This window comes from Necator americanus, chromosome V (genome assembly GCF_031761385.1).
Source record: "Necator americanus strain Aroian chromosome V, whole genome shotgun sequence".
Lineage (NCBI taxonomy): Eukaryota > Metazoa > Nematoda > Chromadorea > Rhabditida > Ancylostomatidae > Necator > Necator americanus.
In genome coordinates this window covers 7,619,444-7,640,450 of record NC_087375.1, presented here as the reverse complement: position 1 = coordinate 7,640,450, position 21,007 = coordinate 7,619,444, and the positions used below count along the sequence as shown (strand labels likewise).

The 21,007-nt window shown below is 40.4% G+C and overlaps 2 protein-coding genes across 4 annotated transcripts in view; one reads left to right on the top strand and one right to left on the bottom strand.

Moving 5' to 3' along the window:
• RB195_013223 (uncharacterized protein) overlaps positions 1-15,025 on the top strand; it is a gene marked incomplete at both ends in the record, with an annotated part of 34,337 nt that extends 19,312 nt beyond the window's left edge. For both annotated transcript variants that reach the window (XM_064202933.1, XM_064202934.1), the window contains 7 exons: positions 2,610-2,713; positions 8,164-8,273; positions 10,258-10,371; positions 13,342-13,463; positions 14,436-14,548; positions 14,613-14,754; positions 14,816-15,025. In XM_064202933.1, the coding sequence (XP_064058814.1) occupies positions 2,610-2,713; positions 8,164-8,273; positions 10,258-10,371; positions 13,342-13,463; positions 14,436-14,548; positions 14,613-14,754; positions 14,816-15,025 (915 nt within the window). The remainder of the gene's footprint in view (positions 1-2,609; positions 2,714-8,163; positions 8,274-10,257; positions 10,372-13,341; positions 13,464-14,435; positions 14,549-14,612; positions 14,755-14,815) is intronic.
• A 4,213-nt stretch (positions 15,026-19,238) lies between these two features.
• RB195_013222 (uncharacterized protein) overlaps positions 19,239-21,007 on the bottom strand; it is a gene marked incomplete at both ends in the record, with an annotated part of 42,896 nt that continues 41,127 nt past the window's right edge. For both annotated transcript variants that reach the window (XM_064202932.1, XM_064202931.1), the window contains one exon: positions 19,239-19,324. In XM_064202932.1, the coding sequence (XP_064058811.1) occupies positions 19,239-19,324 (86 nt within the window). The remainder of the gene's footprint in view (positions 19,325-21,007) is intronic.

Below are 21,007 nucleotides of genomic sequence, written 5' to 3'. Positions count from 1 at the left end.
GGTTTTCGATTAAATCGGTTAAGGTGGCCAAATAGTGAAATCATTCAATAAAACAACCTTCTAAAGCTGTATGAGCAATGAAAATCGCACAATGAAGTCTCGTTTCATCATTCTTATTGGTGTAAAGAGTTGTCTCGTTAGGTATATTGATCCCTCGAATCCCGTTAATGGATCTATCTTATCCCTGAGTTTGTAAATGTCTTGCGTTTTACATGTAACTGTGTGGTAAGGTACGCCTCCACCTACCAGTAGGATTTAAATTACTACTTAAACTCAAACTTAAAGTTAGTAACACCTAGGAAAATCAGAAGAATGTGATGCGGATGCCCTTAATTTTTTTTATTTGCAGAAAACTGATTCAGTTCTTAAATTGATATTTAGAAATATTTTTCGTTATTTCCAATATTTAAATTGATATTTTTAAAAGTGTGTAAAGGTATCCTTTATAACGTAGCATGTAGATCCAGTCAATAGGAATGATTCTGCAGAGAAAAAAAAAGAAAAAAAAAAGAAAAACGAAACAGCTGCTATGCATTTCTTGAGTGATCTGTACACGGATAAATGCATATAGAATTGACCGTTGCATTTCGTGATGCAATAGTGATAAGAATAGAAACAGAAACATTATTTTGTCATGAGAATGTCTCCAGAACGTTCCATCCAGCAAAAAACCCCCTATAAACCTAAAATGAAACTAAAAAGTGAAAAAAATGAAAAATGAAAAAAAAAAATTAAACCTAAAATGAAACGTTTACTCACAAGGTGAACCTGCGAATATCAATACCAATAACACACGTGTCGGTTTTAAGAGGATTTTGTAACGGCGGAAATTTCACTTCGCCTTCCTTCAAAGGATTTCTTCCTTATTTTTTCTTTTCTTTTACATTCCTCTGCAACATTCTAATTATTTGATGGTGCATATGTAAAGAGATTAATCCCACGGAATTCGTCAGTGCTTCTAAACCCTGTTTCAAGCTGACTCGCTTTCTCCATTCATATTTCCTGAGAAGTAGTTTTTCGTTTAAAACAATTGAAATATTAGTGAAAAATAGAAGAAATAAATAATTAGTAGTAATAGCAGTAATAATAAACAATAAATACTAGAAATAATAATGCCTTACTCTTCTATTTAGACGATTTATGTAGCTATCGAGTCTAGTCGATTGCTGCATTCTTTTGTCGTAACTGTACTATATTCCCTCTTCTTTGAAGTATTTTTCATAGGTAGCATGGGTAATATCAACTTAGTCATTTGTTCCACTCCTATGTGCTTCATAGACTCCTCTCTAATTCCTATCCGAAATTTTCTGGATCATAGCTGCGATAGGGAGAAGACGGACCCTGAAGGTGAAGGGGGTTCAGCCCATGGGGTGCAGCTCAAGTGAAGGGGCTCCCTTCCCCAACCGTTCAAAAGTGAAGGGGGCAGAGCACCGGCTTCGACATCGCATCTATGTTCTGGATAGCAACTCGTTCGTGTGATCTCTGTTAATACTCACATAGTACAGTATAACCACTTTACGAAAATCTGTAATTGTATCCCAAAATTACTGTTTTTTTCACACAAATGAAGATTTCCTGAGAATTTTGTGGATTTTGACCTACTCATTCTTTATTCATTCCTTACTCTTTATTTTCAAGAGTAGTAGAGTTTCCAATATAACAATCTGCACTTAGCTAAAAGGGAATCGATTAGTAAAGTTTGTGGATTTTTCTACCACATATTTGATCTCTCTATTTGTTTTTTATTTTTCATTTTTCCATGTGTTTGCTAAGTCGTAAGCAAAATGCTATTTTATAGTATGATTCCCAAGAGTTCATGGAATTTCCTGGACTCTTCTCCTTATCGTTATTTCTTGTGGTTTTGTTCGAATCCGTTGTAGTACTTGTCAGAGTAGTAAAATAGCGCTAACTACGTATTATATTCACTTGCTGTTAGGTAGATATTCATCGCTGTTTCGTGATTTCTTATTAATTAACTAATTAATTAATTAATGTTTTTATTTATTTAATTTTAAGCCATTGTATAGCCCAATAAAAACATTTCCAAAAAATTTTCGTTCCAAAAAAATCCCAACGATTGCGAATTGCAGTAAAACGCGTTGACACATCCCAATGGGACCTATACGCTAGCGACTTTATCTTTTTGTCCTTTTTTATTTATTCACTTATTTATTCGTAAGCACTAATGGTATCCCTTTCCCTCAAAAAAAAAAAAGAAAACAAAGAAAAAACACACTGTGACTGAGTCAGGGCACTTTTAAAAAGAAATCGGCGCACAATTTAGTGTCACTGGAACCAGGCGCTGTTCTCTCTTTGGCGAGTAACAATTTTCCGTGGAATACTAGACTTGGGAATTTTATTCTCATAAATAGCGTTTTTTCACAAATTTTTAAACTTTCCCAGATAAACTGAACAGTTTCTGCTTTGAAATCTGGGAATTGACGAACAACTGGGAAGCCTAAGTCGTATTTATGTAGATTTAGCTGTTATGTTGCATATTATTACAAGTACGTGCGTTGGATGCAGATTTTTCCTCCGAAATTCGTTGACGTAGCTGTGCTTTTAGCAAAAAGGCAATTTTCAATCCTTACTGCATCAAAATATTTCAGAACACCGAAGAAGCCATTGATTTTGCGTCCGAAGTTGAAGCGATGTCGGACACGTCGGCGTTGATCGGTTTCGTTGCCGGAGACACACCAGGATGTAGTTATGGGTAAGTGAATGTCAGCTGTTTTCTTTTTCCCCAACTTCTTCGTGAGTTCCTGTTGAGTTTTGATGTTATCAGTGTTATGATTTCGTTACTACTCTAGTTAAGCGTTCAAAAGCCAACGGATGTTGGGAAATCTGTATCCGTTGAGAAGTTGAGATTATTGCCTGAAGGGATTGCCTGCAAACATCCCTTCTTTCCCACCCTCAATGCCTTGCTCAAACATCGAAGATGAAAATCCTCTCGACGGCAGCAGAATTTTCTTCTCGCAAATTGCTATACAAAAGCAGGGGAATTGGAAGAGAGATAGAAATACTGGAAAGTAGTGAGAGACGTTGGATATCAAAGTTGGACCCAAATCCAGATCTCTGCGATATTTATTTCCCAAAATGAACGAGTTCGTCAGGACTCCTTAGTTGGTAGTATCTCAAGCAGAAAGACTCACTAATTCTGCTATCCGTGAAAAACTAACCACCACTAGAAGTACCAATTATAGAGGCGAACTTGAATAAGAGCATATCAGGGAGGATTCCAGCTAGCTAGTGTCATTTATAAAACAACAGAAAAAAAGGAATTAAAACTATGAGCTAAAAACAGGAATCAACTAAATCATAAGGAAGCAACAAAGAGAACAAAAAGAGAATCAAATTGTACCTCTAAAAACTTTATCTGATTAACGTTATGCGAATTTTTACCATAAAAATCCCTCATGGTGTTTAATGTTTTATAATTGGTTCAACTTTCATTGTTAGCCAGAGAAAGCATGTACGTATTCTGGATCTGTTCGTAACTTCCTGATCCAGCATCTTTCGTTACAGTACCTTTGGTTGGTTCTGTATTGGTTAGTGGCACGTGTGTGTTCCGTAGGGGCTGGTGGGACTCTTGCAGCAGCCTTAAAGGATGAAGGATAAATCAATGTGTCAAGTCTGCGTTTTTAATCTTCCAGACAAGTCTGGTATCAATTTATCGACCTCGGAGGGATGAAAGGCTTGGTGAGCACTAGGACGAATTCGAACCTCCGATCGATCGTGCGGGAAGCGGAACCTCCTACCGACTGCGCTACACACCGCCCACGAGCAGTCTTACATGCGCATTTTGAACACAAAGTATTAATTTTTCCCCCTTTTGAACCATTTTTTCTTTTAGTTAATTCGGCTACATGTGATATAAATTACACTAGTAAACATATGAAAAAAAAAATCATACTACTTTGAAAGCACTTCTCGAAACATCAGTGGTGTGTTTTTGTTATTTTATGGCGTAGAAGTATTATTTGTCTGCTTTCAAACAGATTTTTGGGAAACGTATTTCCAGAAATATTTGGATACATGGAATAGAAGAACGTTGTTTGGTTTCTTGTAAACGATGTTCTAAAGAAACGCTGCAAAAGAATCTTCGAAGGAAAAAAAAGAGAAATTTTAGAAAAAAAAAGCATTAGTACTTTTCAGAATTTTGTTTGTCAGAAAAACGATTGATTGCACCTGATTAAAAAGAAATTCTGATAGGAAAAGTTGCAGACAGCATCAGGAGAACTTCTGATCGTGAGTTCTCCCCTCGTTTTACCCTACCAAGAATATGTACTCTCCATATTCGTCTCACTTTCTACACATCGATTATAGTAAACGACTAACTGCTATTTATGCAGTTGTAGAATCTTACGTCGGTGGGTTATATTTTAAACTTCTTGAAAAACTAAGACTGCTCTACCTATAGGAGAGAACGTTGAAAGGGTCAGACAAACGATACTACGAAGCGAATGATTCATTCCCCGATGATTCATGATTTTCCGTTCATGAGTCCTTAAAATACTATGTTTTTTACCTATCTTGTCTTGTTAATGAATTTCGTTTGAATCAAAAACTAACAATTTTGTTATTATTTTGAAAACGACTGGTTCAATCTGAAAAACATACAGAAAAATCAATGAACAGTAAAACTACAGAGCTAAAAATTAGAGCAGATTAACGCAATCATAAAGGAAAAGCCCCTAATCAGAAGGAAAAGAGGGTATCTTCAGGGGATTTGTGTGCCAAATATGTGTTATACTTCCCTAAGATGAACTGTAGTCCATTAGTGATAGATAACGTTATGCGAGATTTTCAGCGTAAAAAACTCCTTTATTCAGCATCATAATTCCACTATTTGATGTCGATCCACAAATTCACAAATGTGATGGCCATAGCTGTTTTATAAACGCTCTGAACGCCTCTGAACGCCTCTAGACCCATGGGTTACTTGACTTAATCGAAAGGCTGGGGTTATTGCCTGACACGGTTGCCCACATCTTCACGAAGGCGTGTCGTCCCTGAATACAGCTTGAAACTTGCCCAGCTTTCTCGATTTACAGCAAGAGCTTGGATAGAATCCATCCATTCGTCACTGTTCCATATCCGGCGAGATTTGGCGACTTGGCAAAAACCACCTATAGACACCGAATAATCCGAGTATATATCAGGTCGAGAATATCCAGCAGTTTAGCGGAGAGTTGTTGTCAAAGATCTGCTTTCTCTGCGGATTTGGCATGTTTGGGTTGAGCTTTTGGATAGCTTTTTTCTGGGTAGCAGGACCTTTCCGCAATATCCGGGTAACTTCCGCCATGTAGTTGTGCCAGTTATAGTGCTCAGAGCGTATAATTGAATGTCTGGTTGGATTTAGTATAAGTACGGGCACTGCAAGCAGATAGTAATCAGATTCGTGCACACGGCCACTTTAAGTTCATAAGACCGGATTTATCCATCATTTCGCGCTCATATCTCACATCTCACAACTCACATCCACTCGCACTACTCGGGAATGGGTCCTCATTCGAATCACGCTGACCTCTCCGCTCCGTCTCAGCGCGTTTCCCAACATCAAATCCCATTATTTGACTTATCCGTACCAGATAAACACTTTAGGCTCAACATACACGTGAACTCTTCTAACTCTACTAAGCGTATACCAAAGCGATGCCTAAATTTTTGGTTAGATGCACCAATTGAACTATTTGGGCTCTTAAGAGATGAGCATTATACCCGAAATTGTCGTGGAGTTAAAAATACTATTTGGCTTTTAGTTTTTTTCCCCCTAAAAATCGACTCAGTAAGGCGCTCATGGCTATTCATCACTCATAAATGGTTCTTTTCCGAAGAAAATCCTTCAAAGGCGACTATATCAAGGATCTGGACTAGTTTTTTTTTTGGTGGTAATCTCACTTGTGCGCAAATTTGATACGAAATATATCTGGTGTTTTTTCTATTCAAGTAATTCTTTGGAATGTTATTTATAGTGCAGTCAAAAATGTCTCGTGTCTCTCCTATGACGGAATTTGATACGCCGTCATTCAGCAGGCTGATGACGTCGCGTGCCATATGAAAGCCTATAAAAGCTTTTTAGAAGGAGAGGGCACCATTTTCTCTGAAAACGCAAAGAACAGGGAGATGAGATTTAAGACAGTAATTTAATAAGAGTTTAATAAAGAAAGTTTTGTTTATTAGCATCAGTACTTGCTATCAGAAAAGTCACTGGAAAAGTTTGTTTTGATTAGTGGATACGTAAACCTAAATATATAGCAATGGAAGATGAAAATCAGTTCAGAAAAGGTTTTTGAACAACCTGCCAAAGGCCAGTTACCTAAAATAGGTTAAAAAAGGAGAGATGGTTCATGTAGAAAATAAAATTCAGAATTAATTAGTTAATTAATTACTAACATTATTATTAACATTACTATTATTAACAATTCAGATGATATGAAGCAAGTGTGTAGGCCTAGCTTGAGTGGCCAGTGAGTGGTTCTGCTGTGACTGTACGCTTGCTGGTTCGAAACTCCCCCACCCCTCTGTCAATCAAAGCTTTCGCCCTTCCGAGGTCGATAAATTGCTTCTAGGCTTTTCTACGAGGGATTAAAAAACACTGACTTACTACGTTGGCCAAGTCAACGCACCTCTCCCCCTCCTCCTTCCCATTTCCCCTTTCCCTGAATTACTGTATGGGCTGTGTATAAACGAATAAACACGCGCACACGCGTTCATAAACCACTAAAGTTTCTGAATTAAAAAAATACATGGAAACTGGGTCATCATTGTGCACTTCTTTCTCTATGAAGCGAATATAAAGTTGCCATATCAAAAAAAAAATAATTGAAAAGAATTAGATGTTTATGTACGCATGGGAACCCTTTCCGGACGTCATTCATCATTTCATCAGAAAATCCAATTACTATGTATGTGTGTTTTTTTCGAAAAGAAATAGCATAAAAACTCAATTTTGAAAGAATTCCCGCGAAGCCGCTGTCGTGCCAAGATTGCCTTTGAGATATGAGTGGAGGCAGATCTCAGATGGTTGTTTTTTTTTTCTTTTTCGAAAATAGATCTACAGAAATATGTTTTGCTTTGCAGAAAATCATTCCATAACAGCAACTAAATGAACGATGAATAAATTGGCCGAATATTAATAAAATAGTAATGAAGTATTTTATGCTAAAATAGTTTGCAAACAGAAGAATTCTTCTGTCTCCTATAAGCTCTGACTTAAAATCACCTATTTTATAGATTCATCTATCTTAAAAGTTACGGATTTTTTTTAGTCAAGAAAAATCTTAATGATCTCATTTGTGCTAAGATTCTCTGTTTTTCAGGAAATTTCCTCAATTTTTCGAAACATGAATCGGATCGTAGTCCCTTTCAACATTCAAACTAGCGTAATTAAACAATTAGTAGAACAACTAACAATAAAGATGAATGTATAAAAGCAAGAAGATGTAGGACCTACCTGACTTAAAGGCATCACCCCACGAATCTGAGGTGGTGCGGATTTCAGGTGGAGTATTCGTATACGGGATGGGAGACTATGGAGAGGGGGGTGATTCCGTCCATTTCTTCCTAATTGCCGTAAAAAAAACGGCCCGGAAGATGCGGTGCCGCACAAGGCTGGCGCGCTCCAGTCGAACTCCCTGTAGAAAATAGTGCGCCAGAACGCCTGAAGCCGTATCTTCCGGGCCGTTTTTAACGGCAAATAGCAGGGAATGGACGGAATCACCGCCCTCTTCTTAATCTACGATCCTGTATACGAATACTCCACCTGAAATCCGTACCACCTCGGATTCGTGGGGTGATCCCTTGAAGAAGGCAGGTCACGCGATTGGAGATAGTTCATAACGTCGCAAAGACCAAAGTGCAATGATGTGCGGAGAGTTGTCCCTTTTCCCTGAATTACTGATCGATAAAGTGCAGTATCCTCTAGCCACACAACCACTCAGTGGGATTCTTGACAGTGTTTTCTAGAAGTTTCTTTCTTGTCGAAGCTACTTGCACGAATATGCATCGCTTGATTTTATATTCCTGAAAAGCTTGTTATAGATCCTATACGAATTATACGATTTTTTTTTATTCGAATCGGCCATTGATCGCGTTCGGTCAAAGCTTCGATTTCGTGATTCGTGATGGTTAAAGATTTTCATTGACAACACACTTTTCCAGATTTTCCGCGGAAGATCCCATTTACGAGAAAGCGATCGCTGATTGTTACATTATCAAAGAAAGCCCATCGTTCTGTGAAGGAGTTCTGCTGAAATGCATCGACAAACAACGTGAGTTTCTTTCTTCTGCCATTTGTTGCGCTTTTTTTGGAAGGTGGAGGAGAATTCTAACACTTATTTAATTAGGAGTCCTCCGAAAACGGTTTTTTTTTGGGTGGGGGCTTTTTGTTAGTGTTTTCATGCTTTTCCAGCAAGAGCATTGTTTTTTGTTTTGTTTCAGCTTTTTTTTTTTGTTAAAGATTTGATTTCGAAGTTCCAATTAATGGATAAAATTGGTGGGTGGTTATAGAGATGTGAGACTGTAATCCATCTGGTAGTCCATCTGGTATCTCATGTTATTCCAAAATTTTCCTCTTAGACCACTCGCTGCCAGTTATTTGCTTTTTTCGTGGTGAATAAAGGATCTACAGCGGACCTTATGACCTTAAGCCTAACCTGAGATGCGAGTCGGTCAAAAGCCTGCAGTCAAGTGAGTATGAAGTGAAGGAAAGGGGTTCAAAGTTGTTTTAAGTAGGTAGGATCTAGTTGTTCACTTCGGGCGGATGCGACGTCCTCGGACAGAACCTGTCGGACTGATTAGAGGTGGCAATTAGCTTCTGATGGTCAAACTTACCTCTAGATACAGTAACAAGGAGTTCCTAGACTTCAAGGAGTGGCCGCTCATGGTACGGGAGCATCGGAAAGCACAGCTCTACACAGGGTGGGGTATCGGAATGGAGATCTTCTTTTGACTACTTCCTCTTTTGACCTACGCTTCAGAGACCTCCACACTTGCAATCGGAATGAGAGTACGGTTAATAGTAGTATCCCGATTCACGCAAGTGAAACGAGGATTCGAAATTTGTTCACCAGCAATCGAGGATCAGAAACATTGCCGCATTTGCTAAGGAAAACGAAATGAGATGGACCGAACACATTACGTTTCATTTGGTGCATTGACGGAGTGACGTTCGAACCGTGAGCGACAGGGTCCCACTTAATATTAAACGGACTAAAGAAAGAGTGCTATTTGGATTGTCAGAGTTCTTCAGAAAGTCCTTTTGAACAAAAGTTTGATGCTTTTCATGCCAAAGGAGAATTTATTGGTCTGTTCTTGTACCTAATAGGGGCAAATCGAGGAATTACTGTCGATCGCATTGGAGAACAACGGGAGGGAAAGTGATGAAGGGATTTTCTTCCTACTCTACAAGTTCACTTTAAGATTCTCATTTTTGACCTTAAGTTTCAGATTCTTTTTCCATCCACACTGAGTGCACACATTTTTATTTCTAGATATCCTAACAGTTCTTTTTTTGCAAATATTTCTATCTGACCAGTCATCTGTTTATTCGTACATTCATACTCAAATATTGATTTATCAAGTACAACAACTCTATGATCACATACTTATTTTTTTATCTGCATTAGTTAAAGGCATCACCCCACGAATCTAAGGTGGTGCAGATTTCAGGTGGAGTATTTGTATACGGGATGGGAGACTATGGAGAGGGAGGTGATTCCGTCCATTTCTTGCTAATTGCCGTAAAAAACGGCGCGGAAGATACGGCTTCAGGCGTTCTGGCGCACTATTTTCTACAGGGAGTCTGGAGCGTGCCAGCCCTGTGCACGCGCCGCATCTTCCGGGCCATTTTTTACGGCATTTAGGAAGAAATGGACGGAATCACCCCCCTCTCCGTAGTCTCCCATCCTGTATTCGAATACTCCACCTGAAATCTGCACCACCTCAGATTCGTGGGGTGATGCCTTTAAACAGAACATATTGATTATTTTGGTGTAAGATGCGTGAGGTTTTTACAAATGAGTATATTAAAATGAGTTGAAATGAGTTTTATATTAGAGAAAAACAGGCAATGAGAAATTGAATCCTGGCGCGGTACGCATATCTCGTCGTATTGTCATAAAGTGAAATCTTCAGGAAAAAAGACAAATTGTTTGGGTCCAGAAAAAAAAGACAAACTATTTGGAAGGTGATAAGTCAAGACGAATTTGATGCACAACTCCAAAAATGCACAATTCCAAAAGTACCACTTTTTAGCTATGTTCCCCTACCTGCACTTCTCGCAGTTTCAATCTCCAGATCATCATCAACGACAAAGCGAAATCGAAAAGTTGATCCGGGAATGTAAAGTGTGTCCAGAGAGTTTATTCGGTGAGTACACTTTCCGACATTGCTTTTAAATTGTTTTCAGTGGTCAGTGTTAGAGAAAATCTAAAGTGGTGTTCGCGTGCCTATAGATCTGCCCATTGTGTTTCACTGCTCAAATCACAAGATGTCTTTACATCCATGATTTCCATATTGCATGATCCAAAGCCACATTACACTAGACCGTTACTTGTTAGATGTAAGTTATTGTGAATAAGCCGGAGAAATATCTAAATTTTCCAAGAAAAAACTCTTTAGCATCAAATGTGAAGCCTCAGTGGTGCCACATTTGAGTACTGTGATTTGTATCACAGAATCATCACTTCAAGATGTACTACATCGCAGTGTAGACGATGCAATCTGGGTTGAACTCAGGTTGTGGGAAGTTGCGGTTCCCTATGCAGTGCTCACCACATTAATTTTGTTAAGTTGTTTACGACAAAGCATTCAAGGTATTAGTTTGGTGCAAAAATAATGCGCCTTTTCAAACATTCATCTCGAAACGCTATAACTCGCCTCAAAATCAACCGAAATAAGAACCACGAGTTTGATTATTTCCGCTACGTGAAAGTCCGGACTTTTGGAGTCCACGAACTTCCGATAGTTGTTTTCGGCATCACCTTGGTTTTAAAAGATTTTACCTCTTACGCAGTTGTTCAGATGTTTGAAAAAGTGATAGTCGGTTGGCGAAAGGTCTGGCGAATTTGGTGGCTGAGGTAGGGTATCGTAGCCCAACTCGTTTAACTTCAGTAATGCTACATTTGAAATGTGTGTCAGGGCATTGTCGTGTAAGAGAATTGAGCCCTTCCTGTTCACTAACGCCGAAGAACTTGGAGTTTCCGGTGCATTTCATCCAGTTCTTTGCAGTTCTTCTTCGCGGTGATGACCTCGTCAGGTTTCATAAAGTTTTAGTGGATTACACCTGTAGCACACCACAACGCAGTCACAATATTTTTCTTCGGGTGCGCTTTCGGCTTCGGGAAGTACTTGGGAGCTTTATCCTTGTCCATCCATTGAGCAGGGCGCTTCTTGTTGTCGTAAAGGATCCATTTCTTTTTGCACGTAATAATATGATCGAGAAATGGATAGTTTTTGTTGCGTAACAGGAGCGTTGAGCAGATCTCAAAACGGAAGTTTCTTTGGGACTCGCTCAGTTCATGTAGTACCAAATTGTTCAACTTTTTCACCGTAACAATTTTTCCAAATGGAGTACGACTATTGAATGATCAACGCCTAGTTCTTGGGCAACCTCTCGTGTTGTTTTAAGCGGATCATCTTCCAATGATTGCCTTCAGCAGGTAAACGTCCACTTCAGAAGGGCGGCCGCTACCTTCCTTAACCCGACAACCCTTACCGTGGATTTGCCACTGCTCCCCTCACCTCAAGCAGCGTTGATATTCCGAGTTGTCTCCGCTGCAGACCTGCTCAGATTTAACTCGTAGAAGAAGATTTGGTGAAAATCTTGCTTGGACATATTATCTTCTGAGTCTTGGTACTGACCAAATACTGATTCACATTCAAAATCACTTCAGTAGTAATAACCGCAACGAAATGCGCTACAAAACGCTTCACGGCTTCTAAGATTAAAGGAGAGTGTAAGCGGAAAAGTTTGTCGTGAAGATAAGGCAACGAAAAATGGAAAATATTTTTGCACCAACTTAATATTATCCAATCATGCTCTATACCACGCCAGTTAGACCACGCAACTACGGGTTGTGAAAAAGGCTGATAGGTGATGTGCTGATAGTGTATTAGTTGTCATTGGAAGTTTGCGGATGATATTTCCACAACATTCAAGTCGTATAGGTGAGCCCGTACGGCTCTGTTCATGTCATCGGAGGTGAAGAGTAGAAATAGTGCTATTTCTGGGTATTCTTAATTTTGGGAATGGGGTCGGTATTTCTCCCGGATGTGATTTTGCTTGGATGGACTACCTTCACAGATCGTGCGAGCATCAGTACTCCAATTGTTCTTTTTAGGTCATCATCCAAGATGTTTGTAAGATTCGTGATTGACGCGCTATCAACACGGCAGCCCAACTCGTTAGCCTGAAATTTAGATTTCTCCTCATCCATGCCTAGCTTTTCGTATGTAGTCCTCTGGATCACGGAGACAAAACCACTATTCCTCAAGTTTGATCGGCAAAGGTCGGCTAGACGTAGTGTGCGCTGGATAAACCTCGGAAGACATCTTGCCAGCTCTTTGTGGTGCTAACCATTTTCTTGGAAATGGGAAGTGATTTCAGTATAAGACATAGCTTTTCAATAGCTATCTGAAAAGAAGATTACTTGGATTGCTCTGGGCGACTTTGATTCTTTTAAAGTCGACACGAGCGTGGAAACAATCGCAGAGTTTCTCCTAGTAATACGAGAAGCAGGCCTATATGCTCTCTTCGAAACTGCAAACCTATCAAATAACTGCAAGTGATTATTCTGCAGGAGATTAAGAGCAGAAGGAGTGACGTGCGATAGATGAATGACGATAAACTTCTCACGAAAAAAAAAAGATTCCGCCACGTTGTTAGCTTTAATTTTTTTTTTCGTGCACCCATCCATCTAATCAGTTCCCACGAGATCATGTGTCATCGTCTGGCCATTCTCGTCTGTCCCCTTCTTAACGAATCTATAAGAGTTATCTACTGTTTCTCACCAAATTCAGCAGGCGGTTAGTCCGAATTGGACGCAAGTTTGATTTTTTAGTATGAATTTAACAATTTCATGGAAATCTGGAGGAACTAACTATTCATGAACGAGAAAAACGATCTAATTTTTCTTCTTTCTCGGGAGGGGAGAGAAAAGAGGGAAAGAACCGCTATTAGTTCCATGCAGAAACGGAAAAAAAAACATTACCTTAACATGTGTCATTATGCATTGAAAATGTGCAGCGCATATGCTAATATTGTCACCATCACTGGTACACTACATACACTTGGTGCATGAGCTCTGGGAATCCGAGAGACAAACTCCTACGTTTCAGGGTCTTACGAAGAAGTGTACTCCATTCAGAAGACCACCACAGCAGGAGATACACGTCTCCCGTCAAATAGACATGCAGGATATATCGTTATAGGATTTAAGCTGCTTGACGACTCGTCAAAGGTACGTGAACGATATCATGACGTGATTGTATGTTTGGTATTTTGCTACTGCTAAAATCGTTACTGAAGAACTTTGAGTGGAAGATTTGAAAAAATACGATGGTCTATCTTAAATCCTTAAAGAAAAGCGGACGAAAAAGGAGAACAGCAGACAGAAAAGCAAACAGCCGCGGATGAGGAAAGTAAAGGAGGGGGGATTTCATGGGTTCTGGTTCAGCAGGTTCTGATTTAGGTTGTTTTATATGTTTAAACGATCGAATGCTTGGGTTTGAATCCCCTATCTTCAGTTGTTTTCTTGTCGGAAACGTTTGTAGCTCCCGTTACTAGAACCGTGTTGGAATGTCCAACATTGCAATGCACAGAACAACATCCTCTGGATTCATTTCAAAGTTAGGACATTGGTTTAAAGGCAGCATACCACGGAAGTGAATCCGCGGGAAAAACTAGACATAAGGTTGTAGATTGCAGGATCCAGGGTGATTCCGCTCATCTCTCCCTGATGGTCGTAAGAAACGGCCTAGGAGACGACTTTTTCTTAAGACGACTTCATTGCATTGCGCCACCTTTGCTCACCCGCTCCGCATCCGCAAGTGCGATCGGTGGAAGATCAATGACGTCTTCTCACCAGCCTATTTGAGTAAAACGAATGAATAGGCTGCTGAGGGGACCGGAACGTGAAGATAGAGCAGCGTTCTTTTGTATCTCGTAGGAGCTAAGCCGGTTCCCACGCCGTTTTTTAGGACGATTAGGGGGAATTGACCGGGGTCATGATCATACTCGTAATCTACAACTCGATCTCTCTATTGTCCCACAAAGAGTGTAACCTGATATGCTGCCTTTAAAAAATAGCAGGAGTCGGTTAGAGCACCTTGCGTAAACACGTAGTCATAAAATCACAAAAGCCTTTTCTTTAATATTCAGACCACAGAAGCTCGATAGAATACATTTGCATAATATATGGAAAAAATTGCAGCAAAAAAACTTGGAAAAATCCTGGTTGTCCTGGTCAGGAGCTCGAGAAATCTACAAACATTCCCCACGAACGTGGAATCTAAGGCGGATATCACTTAGAAGATACACATCAACGTCAGTTTTTCGCTAGCGCCTTTTTTTCGTTAATGCTTCAAACAAAAGAGTTTGAAACCTTTAGAACTCGTTCATCTCATCGTCCTTTCGTCTACATTTTAATGTGCGAGTTCGGTTCAATACTACATCCGTCAAATACTCTGCAAGCGCTGGATATGTGTGAGAGATTGCGAGTACGCAACTGCGGACATATAGCACTTTATCAGGTAGAGAGTACTGTGGTTCGGAATGATCTAGGTGAATTTATTTCAAAAAAACCTTCTTCAGGTCCACACCGCTTACGGTGCCACTTTGTCCAGCGCTAGGAAAGTGTTGTCCACCTCAACAGCTGCCATGAAGCGACAAGCTATGATTCGTGGATTCAGCCACGATGTCGATACCCCGCCCCCGGGATCTACAGACGAACGTCGATCAAGATTGAGGATTCGTGAAAACAGTTTTCAGTACCCCGACGAACATTACACTTCCTATCAATGATTACTTTGCTTTTTTTTCCTTTCTTCCCAAGAAATTTTTCAAAGTCAGTCAAATTCTTGGATCTGTACACATTTTTTTCGAAATGATTGGTAGGTCACCCCTGCTAAAACGTTAGTGGACGAAGTGTGACGCGTTTCCATCCGTTTCCAGTGTTCCACCAAAAGTTTCCACCAGTCCACGGTAAGACAATAACCTTATAGTCGCGCGAGTATTCTGCGAGTAACAGTGACCTTCCACGTTTTCCTTCAGTAGTTAAGTGGTACATACAATACCATTTATTTCTTTCCCTTCAAAAGTTTCTTGAAAGTTCTGAATATTGGAGGCTATGGAAATGATTTTTGAAGTTATTGGGCTTCATTCAAAACAGGTAATTTTTCTCGAGAAGGGTTAATATCTAAAAATGCCTGAAAAAAATCCTAGCTCTCTCCGAATTCAAGCCAGCCATGTTTCTCGGTATCGTAATACAGTTCCAATAAGTTTTTACTGTGTCTTGATACATACTATTTTTATGTCTTATTTAGCATATCTGCATGTATTCATATCATCAGCGAAGAAATCTAACTGTTTATTTCTTCAAACTCAGGCGGATTGCGCCTGAAAAGATATTTGAGGAACGCGCTCGTATGGCTTTGTTTGCAAACTTGAGGACATTGACTGCCTTTTCCATAACTACCATCATTTTCCCACGTCATTTCTGCAGCTGCAGAGACCCTCCCGGTTTTTTTCCTCCAGTTCATCATTGTATTTGTTAATCATTGTGCATTTCAGGATCTCCGTCATTTAACTTTACTTGTTGCTCCGTTATTATGTGTGATTCGTAATAAAGTTAGATTTATTTCTGTGTATAGGTTCCACATAAAAGGTGAAGTGCAACAATCAGAGCTGGAACGACAACGATTGCAATTTTTTTCGATTCACTCCAAGAGAAATGTTCCTGCTCCTTGAAAACTTTGACAGATGGGTATTCTATCCTTCTTATTTTTATTTTTCTTCAATTCTTGCCGTTATGCTGTTTTAGTAGAGCATAGGGTTTTCTCGGGTACTCGTTCTATCACACCTCTGCAAGCTCCTCCACCCTCGTTGTCTATCTCGCAATCAAAATTCAGCTGACGACACAATTTCCTTTTCAGACACTTGCCTTGGTTTTTGCTTTGGTTTCATCAGTAGTGCGGGGCGACACGTATATTCTTCATTTCTTCCAATTTCTTACCGGACGTCAGAACCGGGAGCGTTTTCTTTGCAGCGACTTTTCTTGATCTCTACTCCAGTATTAAATGACACTCGTCTGCAGAATTTTCCATTCTGCACTCCTAATCTTTGAGAGCTCTCACGAGTTGGAACTCCTTGTGGGAGCCTTGAAAGATTAAGAGTGCAAAATGACTTCATTCCAGGAGCTGTATTATCAAGCTAAGAACTGGATGATGTCGGAGTCGAATCGACATCCCAGCCAACATCAGACCTTCGTATGTGCAATAATGGGGCGTTTTCCCGGAATGAACCGTCTTGTCAGAAAGTTGGCACTTTCTGCTTGCGCTGCTCTTAGGGCATTGAAGGGATAGACACTTGCCATGTAAGCTTATGGCATCGATGCTTTTTGAGTAATGAGGTTCGTGTTGCAAAGCTTCATCAGACGGCTACCGTTGTCCGACGTTTGCTTTGCGGAATAATACAATTCTCCAATCACATCAGATTGTTGTCCGAGTTCCATTCATTGAATCGCATTCATTTGCATTCGCATCAATTCCGAGAATGTCTGCACTGATTGCAGTGATTTCTGTTGGTTGGATATCTTGAAAATCAACGTAATAGATCTATAATGAAAAGCATCCTCGTTTTCAACTGCCACGGGTTCACAAATGCCTAGAAGTTGGAACCCTCCTACTTCCATTTTGGTCATTCATTCAACCTCATTCCGTGGCCTCATCTTGCGCTGGAGGAGGGGGGTGCGGCAGAAGGGCGGTGGTAAAGAAGATCTTCTTACAGCAGTTGGTGTATTGGGTTGTTCGTAGAACGACACACTAGCCGTTAGGGGATCAATGTCGTTCATAACCAGATGTTTTGCACTGATACTCTGTAACACCACCCGTGGTCGCACAGGCGCTGGTTTTCCGGAGAAGCATGGATTGACGGTTCAGGGTTGCGTTCGTCAGCTCAAATCGACCAGATTTTGTACAGGAGATGGTCCTACCACTTTCATTAACACACCTTCCTTGACTGTGCGATGCAGCGGTACGAAGACGTTGGAGGGCTGACCCAGAACACAACGGTCACACTATAGACCATCTCCACTACCGCTATTCCACCACAACACCATCTGGTGATTATCGACGAGATTAGAGGTCCAGGGCAATTGAATGAGGCTACGACAATGAAGTGGAAGAAACAGGCTTGCAACTTCTAGTGGATTGAAACCGCAACTTATTGACAATAATAACAGTTTATACGGAGAGCTGAACATTATTTCACCTCTAGTACTTCTGTATTACCTTAAGTGCCAACTACATTCAATTCTCCCCTCGATATGTATCCTTCTGTTTTTCTTTCTCCCTCTCTTCGTCACTTCGTGCTCAAATCGCCTTTCTTGCCCCACTGAACATATCAATGACAGCTGCTAACTCGTCCTTTTGCCGCCCCTTTCGATGGCTGCGTGACCTGCCGTCAACCTTTTGGTGAACGTTCAATAACCAATAACCAATAATGTAGATCAAATCAGAGATGTTTGACCACCGCCGCGCAGCTATGAACTCTCCGGGCAGTCTCTCTCTCTTCGTTACTTATTGTCCAATCTTCCTTGACACTTTACCGAGCAGCCCGCACAGCTGTGAACTCTGTGGGCAGTCTAACAGCACACCGCGGACTATTCGTAACGCCGCAGGGAGCAGCGCGTATGGCGCCGCCCTTAAGGTCTGCGGTTTGGTGGTTGTTGAGCGCATGGTTGTGAACGTTCAATAATCATCAAACCGCAAGCAGACCCGCGCGGGCGGTGCCGTCTGCGTGGCGGTGAACTCCGCGGCCAAGCTAACCGGCACCGTGACATTCCAACATCTATCAGAACATTCTGCTCAGACTGTTCGCGGGCTGTTCTCTCAAGTGCCAAAGGATTGGGGGACTTAAGCACTTTCTACTTTCCATTAGTGATTTTAGTTTATTATTCCTACTTATCAAAGAAAAAAAGAATGATTGGACGAAGCGGACCGGAGCTATCCGTGGACCTGATGTCTCCTGTGCTCCTGGTGTGTCTGATTCCTTGATTCCACCAATACTAGTGGGAAGGACCAAATATTGAGGTTATTCCCAAATGATTCGAATATTTCATTGGTGGTAAGCAACGGTGAAGAAGAGAAGAAAAGAAAAGAAAAAGTACATGGGCAGCGAGTCTTCTTTTCCTAGAAATTCTTCCGAGAAATTTTTCGTACAATATAGTTGTTCTATTCGCAAGTTCGACGTGTAAAAGAACTTCAAGAACAAGAACGGCTTCGTTGAATCTTCGAGGAAAACAACGGGTATCGAGTAGGTCAACAGACCGACATTCACGTTGAAGGCGATCTATGACAACAATTATCAGTCGTGTACAGTAATCTTCGCAGCGAACTGTTTGCGGATCTCATGATACAGTGAGCATTTCAGTGGTGTTATTCCGGCTCTATCGCTCTAATTACTTTCAGTGCTTAATTATTTTCTGTGGAGCAGTCCGAGCGAAACTCGGAAATACCAGTTAGGAAGCGATTACAATTGATCATACAGATACACACTGCAACAGAAGTAAAGATTTATTTCTTTCGTACTTTTTTCACAAGAAAAATACAAGTGGAAAGTGCGAGGTTGCACGTGAAACTAGCCATTGTAAAACCGTTCGATCTCACTCAATAATAGATCAATAATAGATCAATACTAGTTCACCACAATCATGCCTGAGTGTTGAACGTTATATTATAATGAAAGTAAAATTTTCTATTATGATATCGATTGGAAGTAACTCGGAAAAAAAAGGGAAAGAATGGCATTGAAATGAGCTCGTAAGTGACACACAGCGATCGTGGATCTTCTCCGGAAAATTCACAGATTATCTCGGGTAAAGTTGTCTTTGTTTTTTTTTTAATTCCGGCGTCATCGATAGACTTCCAAAGATCACTGATATCCGAAAATTCGCAGAGGATTATAGATCGTATCGTACCGCAGCAGCAGTAGGAGCTGCTGCGGCGCCATTGAGGTACTACCGTGGTCCCGTCACGTGATACTGTGAGTAGTTTGTCCAGTACAAAATATTGAAACCGATGAAGCACAACGGAAACAGAGCTCCTGGAAACGTGGATGAATTATTGAATGGGAAGAAAAATTCTGAAAAAAAAGAAAAAAATTGAAAAAACAGGGATGTAAAAAATGATTTTTTTGTTCGAAATGAAGCTGAAAATTTATTTAGAAAAGAAAAAAGAAGTGAAGAGAAAGAAGAAGAAAAAAGTGGAATTCAATATGGATGTAAAGTTCTGGATATGTAAACGGTTTAGGTTGGGTCTCCTGAAGACTTTCTCATTTCCAGAAAACTTTGGAAAAGTTACAAAACCACAAATGATTCATGGAGTTCTTTTGCAGTTAAACTTTTTCGATCGTCATGGTGGTGATCTACGTCAGGATTTGTCGTGATCTATCGGATTAAACGAGACATCCTACGCACAATTGTGACCATATCTATCCTGGGCAGTAAACGAATGAGTAATTGGTAAGATCGCAAGCAGAAGTTTGCAAGCTTCTTCCAGAAAACTTTGAAATAGCGAAGATAGAGAGACTGCTTGCCGCTGCCGCTCTCTTTGGAGGAAAATCCCGAGGTCTCGGCAAAGATAGCGTTTTCTCTGTAGAGATGGAAAAGTAGGAGGAGGTGTGAAAGAGGGAAAGAAGAGAAGAACACGACAGTAAAAAGGGATACGGAACCATCCTCTTTCTTCCATAATCATTCATCAGTATCGCTTCCCATGACCGCATTGATTTGGTCACTTGACTGGATAGACACGATCAACTGATCCAAACTGTTCTGAGATACAAATAATTGACTTGAATGGAGCCATGACAGAAGTACTTTTGTCGGTTATCGGATTATGAGGTCAGGAGAGGATATCAGAGCCTGTAATTTCCAGGAAAATCCCCGCGTAGTTTTGTTTTCTTTGATTCAACATAATTTCTGTTCAACAGTAGACGGATAAGTTCCATCAAGTTCCCTGCATCTATCATGGAAGCTCAGTGTATTGTTGCATTCCAAAGACGCGCAAAAACTGGACACAGACGGCTATATTAAAGGATTCTTCGAAACTCTTCGTATTGTTTCCCTCTCCGTTCCACGAGGACAAAATCTTGTGTACCTGGGTTTGTTGTTGGTGTCTTTATTCCCAAAGTCTTTCCCGGAAAATAAGGATAAGGGAAAAAGTGAAGGGGGTTGTTTGTTCGTTTTTTGTGGAGATGTGACTTCGAATAAAAATTGTTTGAGGTTTATGAATGCGTGTGTATCCTTAAAGTGACTTGTGAGAACTATTTGATGTGTCAAGTCAGTGCTTTTATCCTCCCAAATCTGGCACCAATTCATTGGCATCGAAGGGATGAACGGCATGATTGAGTCAAGGACGGTTCTGAACCATGGACCGATTTTGTGGTCAAAGCCGAACCTCTTATCATCCGCTCAGCATGCTTTCGCCGACAATCTCAGCATTTAGATGAAGAACACATCCGCTAGTGTTTATTTGGAAGATGAAATTTGTTCGACGACTAAACGCTTCCAATGAAAAAGTGTCGAGGGGCCGAGCACAGATGTCTTCAAATATTTTCGTTGAATTACTTTGACAGAAATCAAGAAAGTGATATCGACCAGATCGGTGAATACCTCCATTTTCCCGTGTGGATAATCTATCGGTTAGTTATTTATAGGTGAATTATCCTCACCAATTTATGGCAAGAATCCGTCCGACAAAATCGTTATTTCCGAAGACACTCAAACTG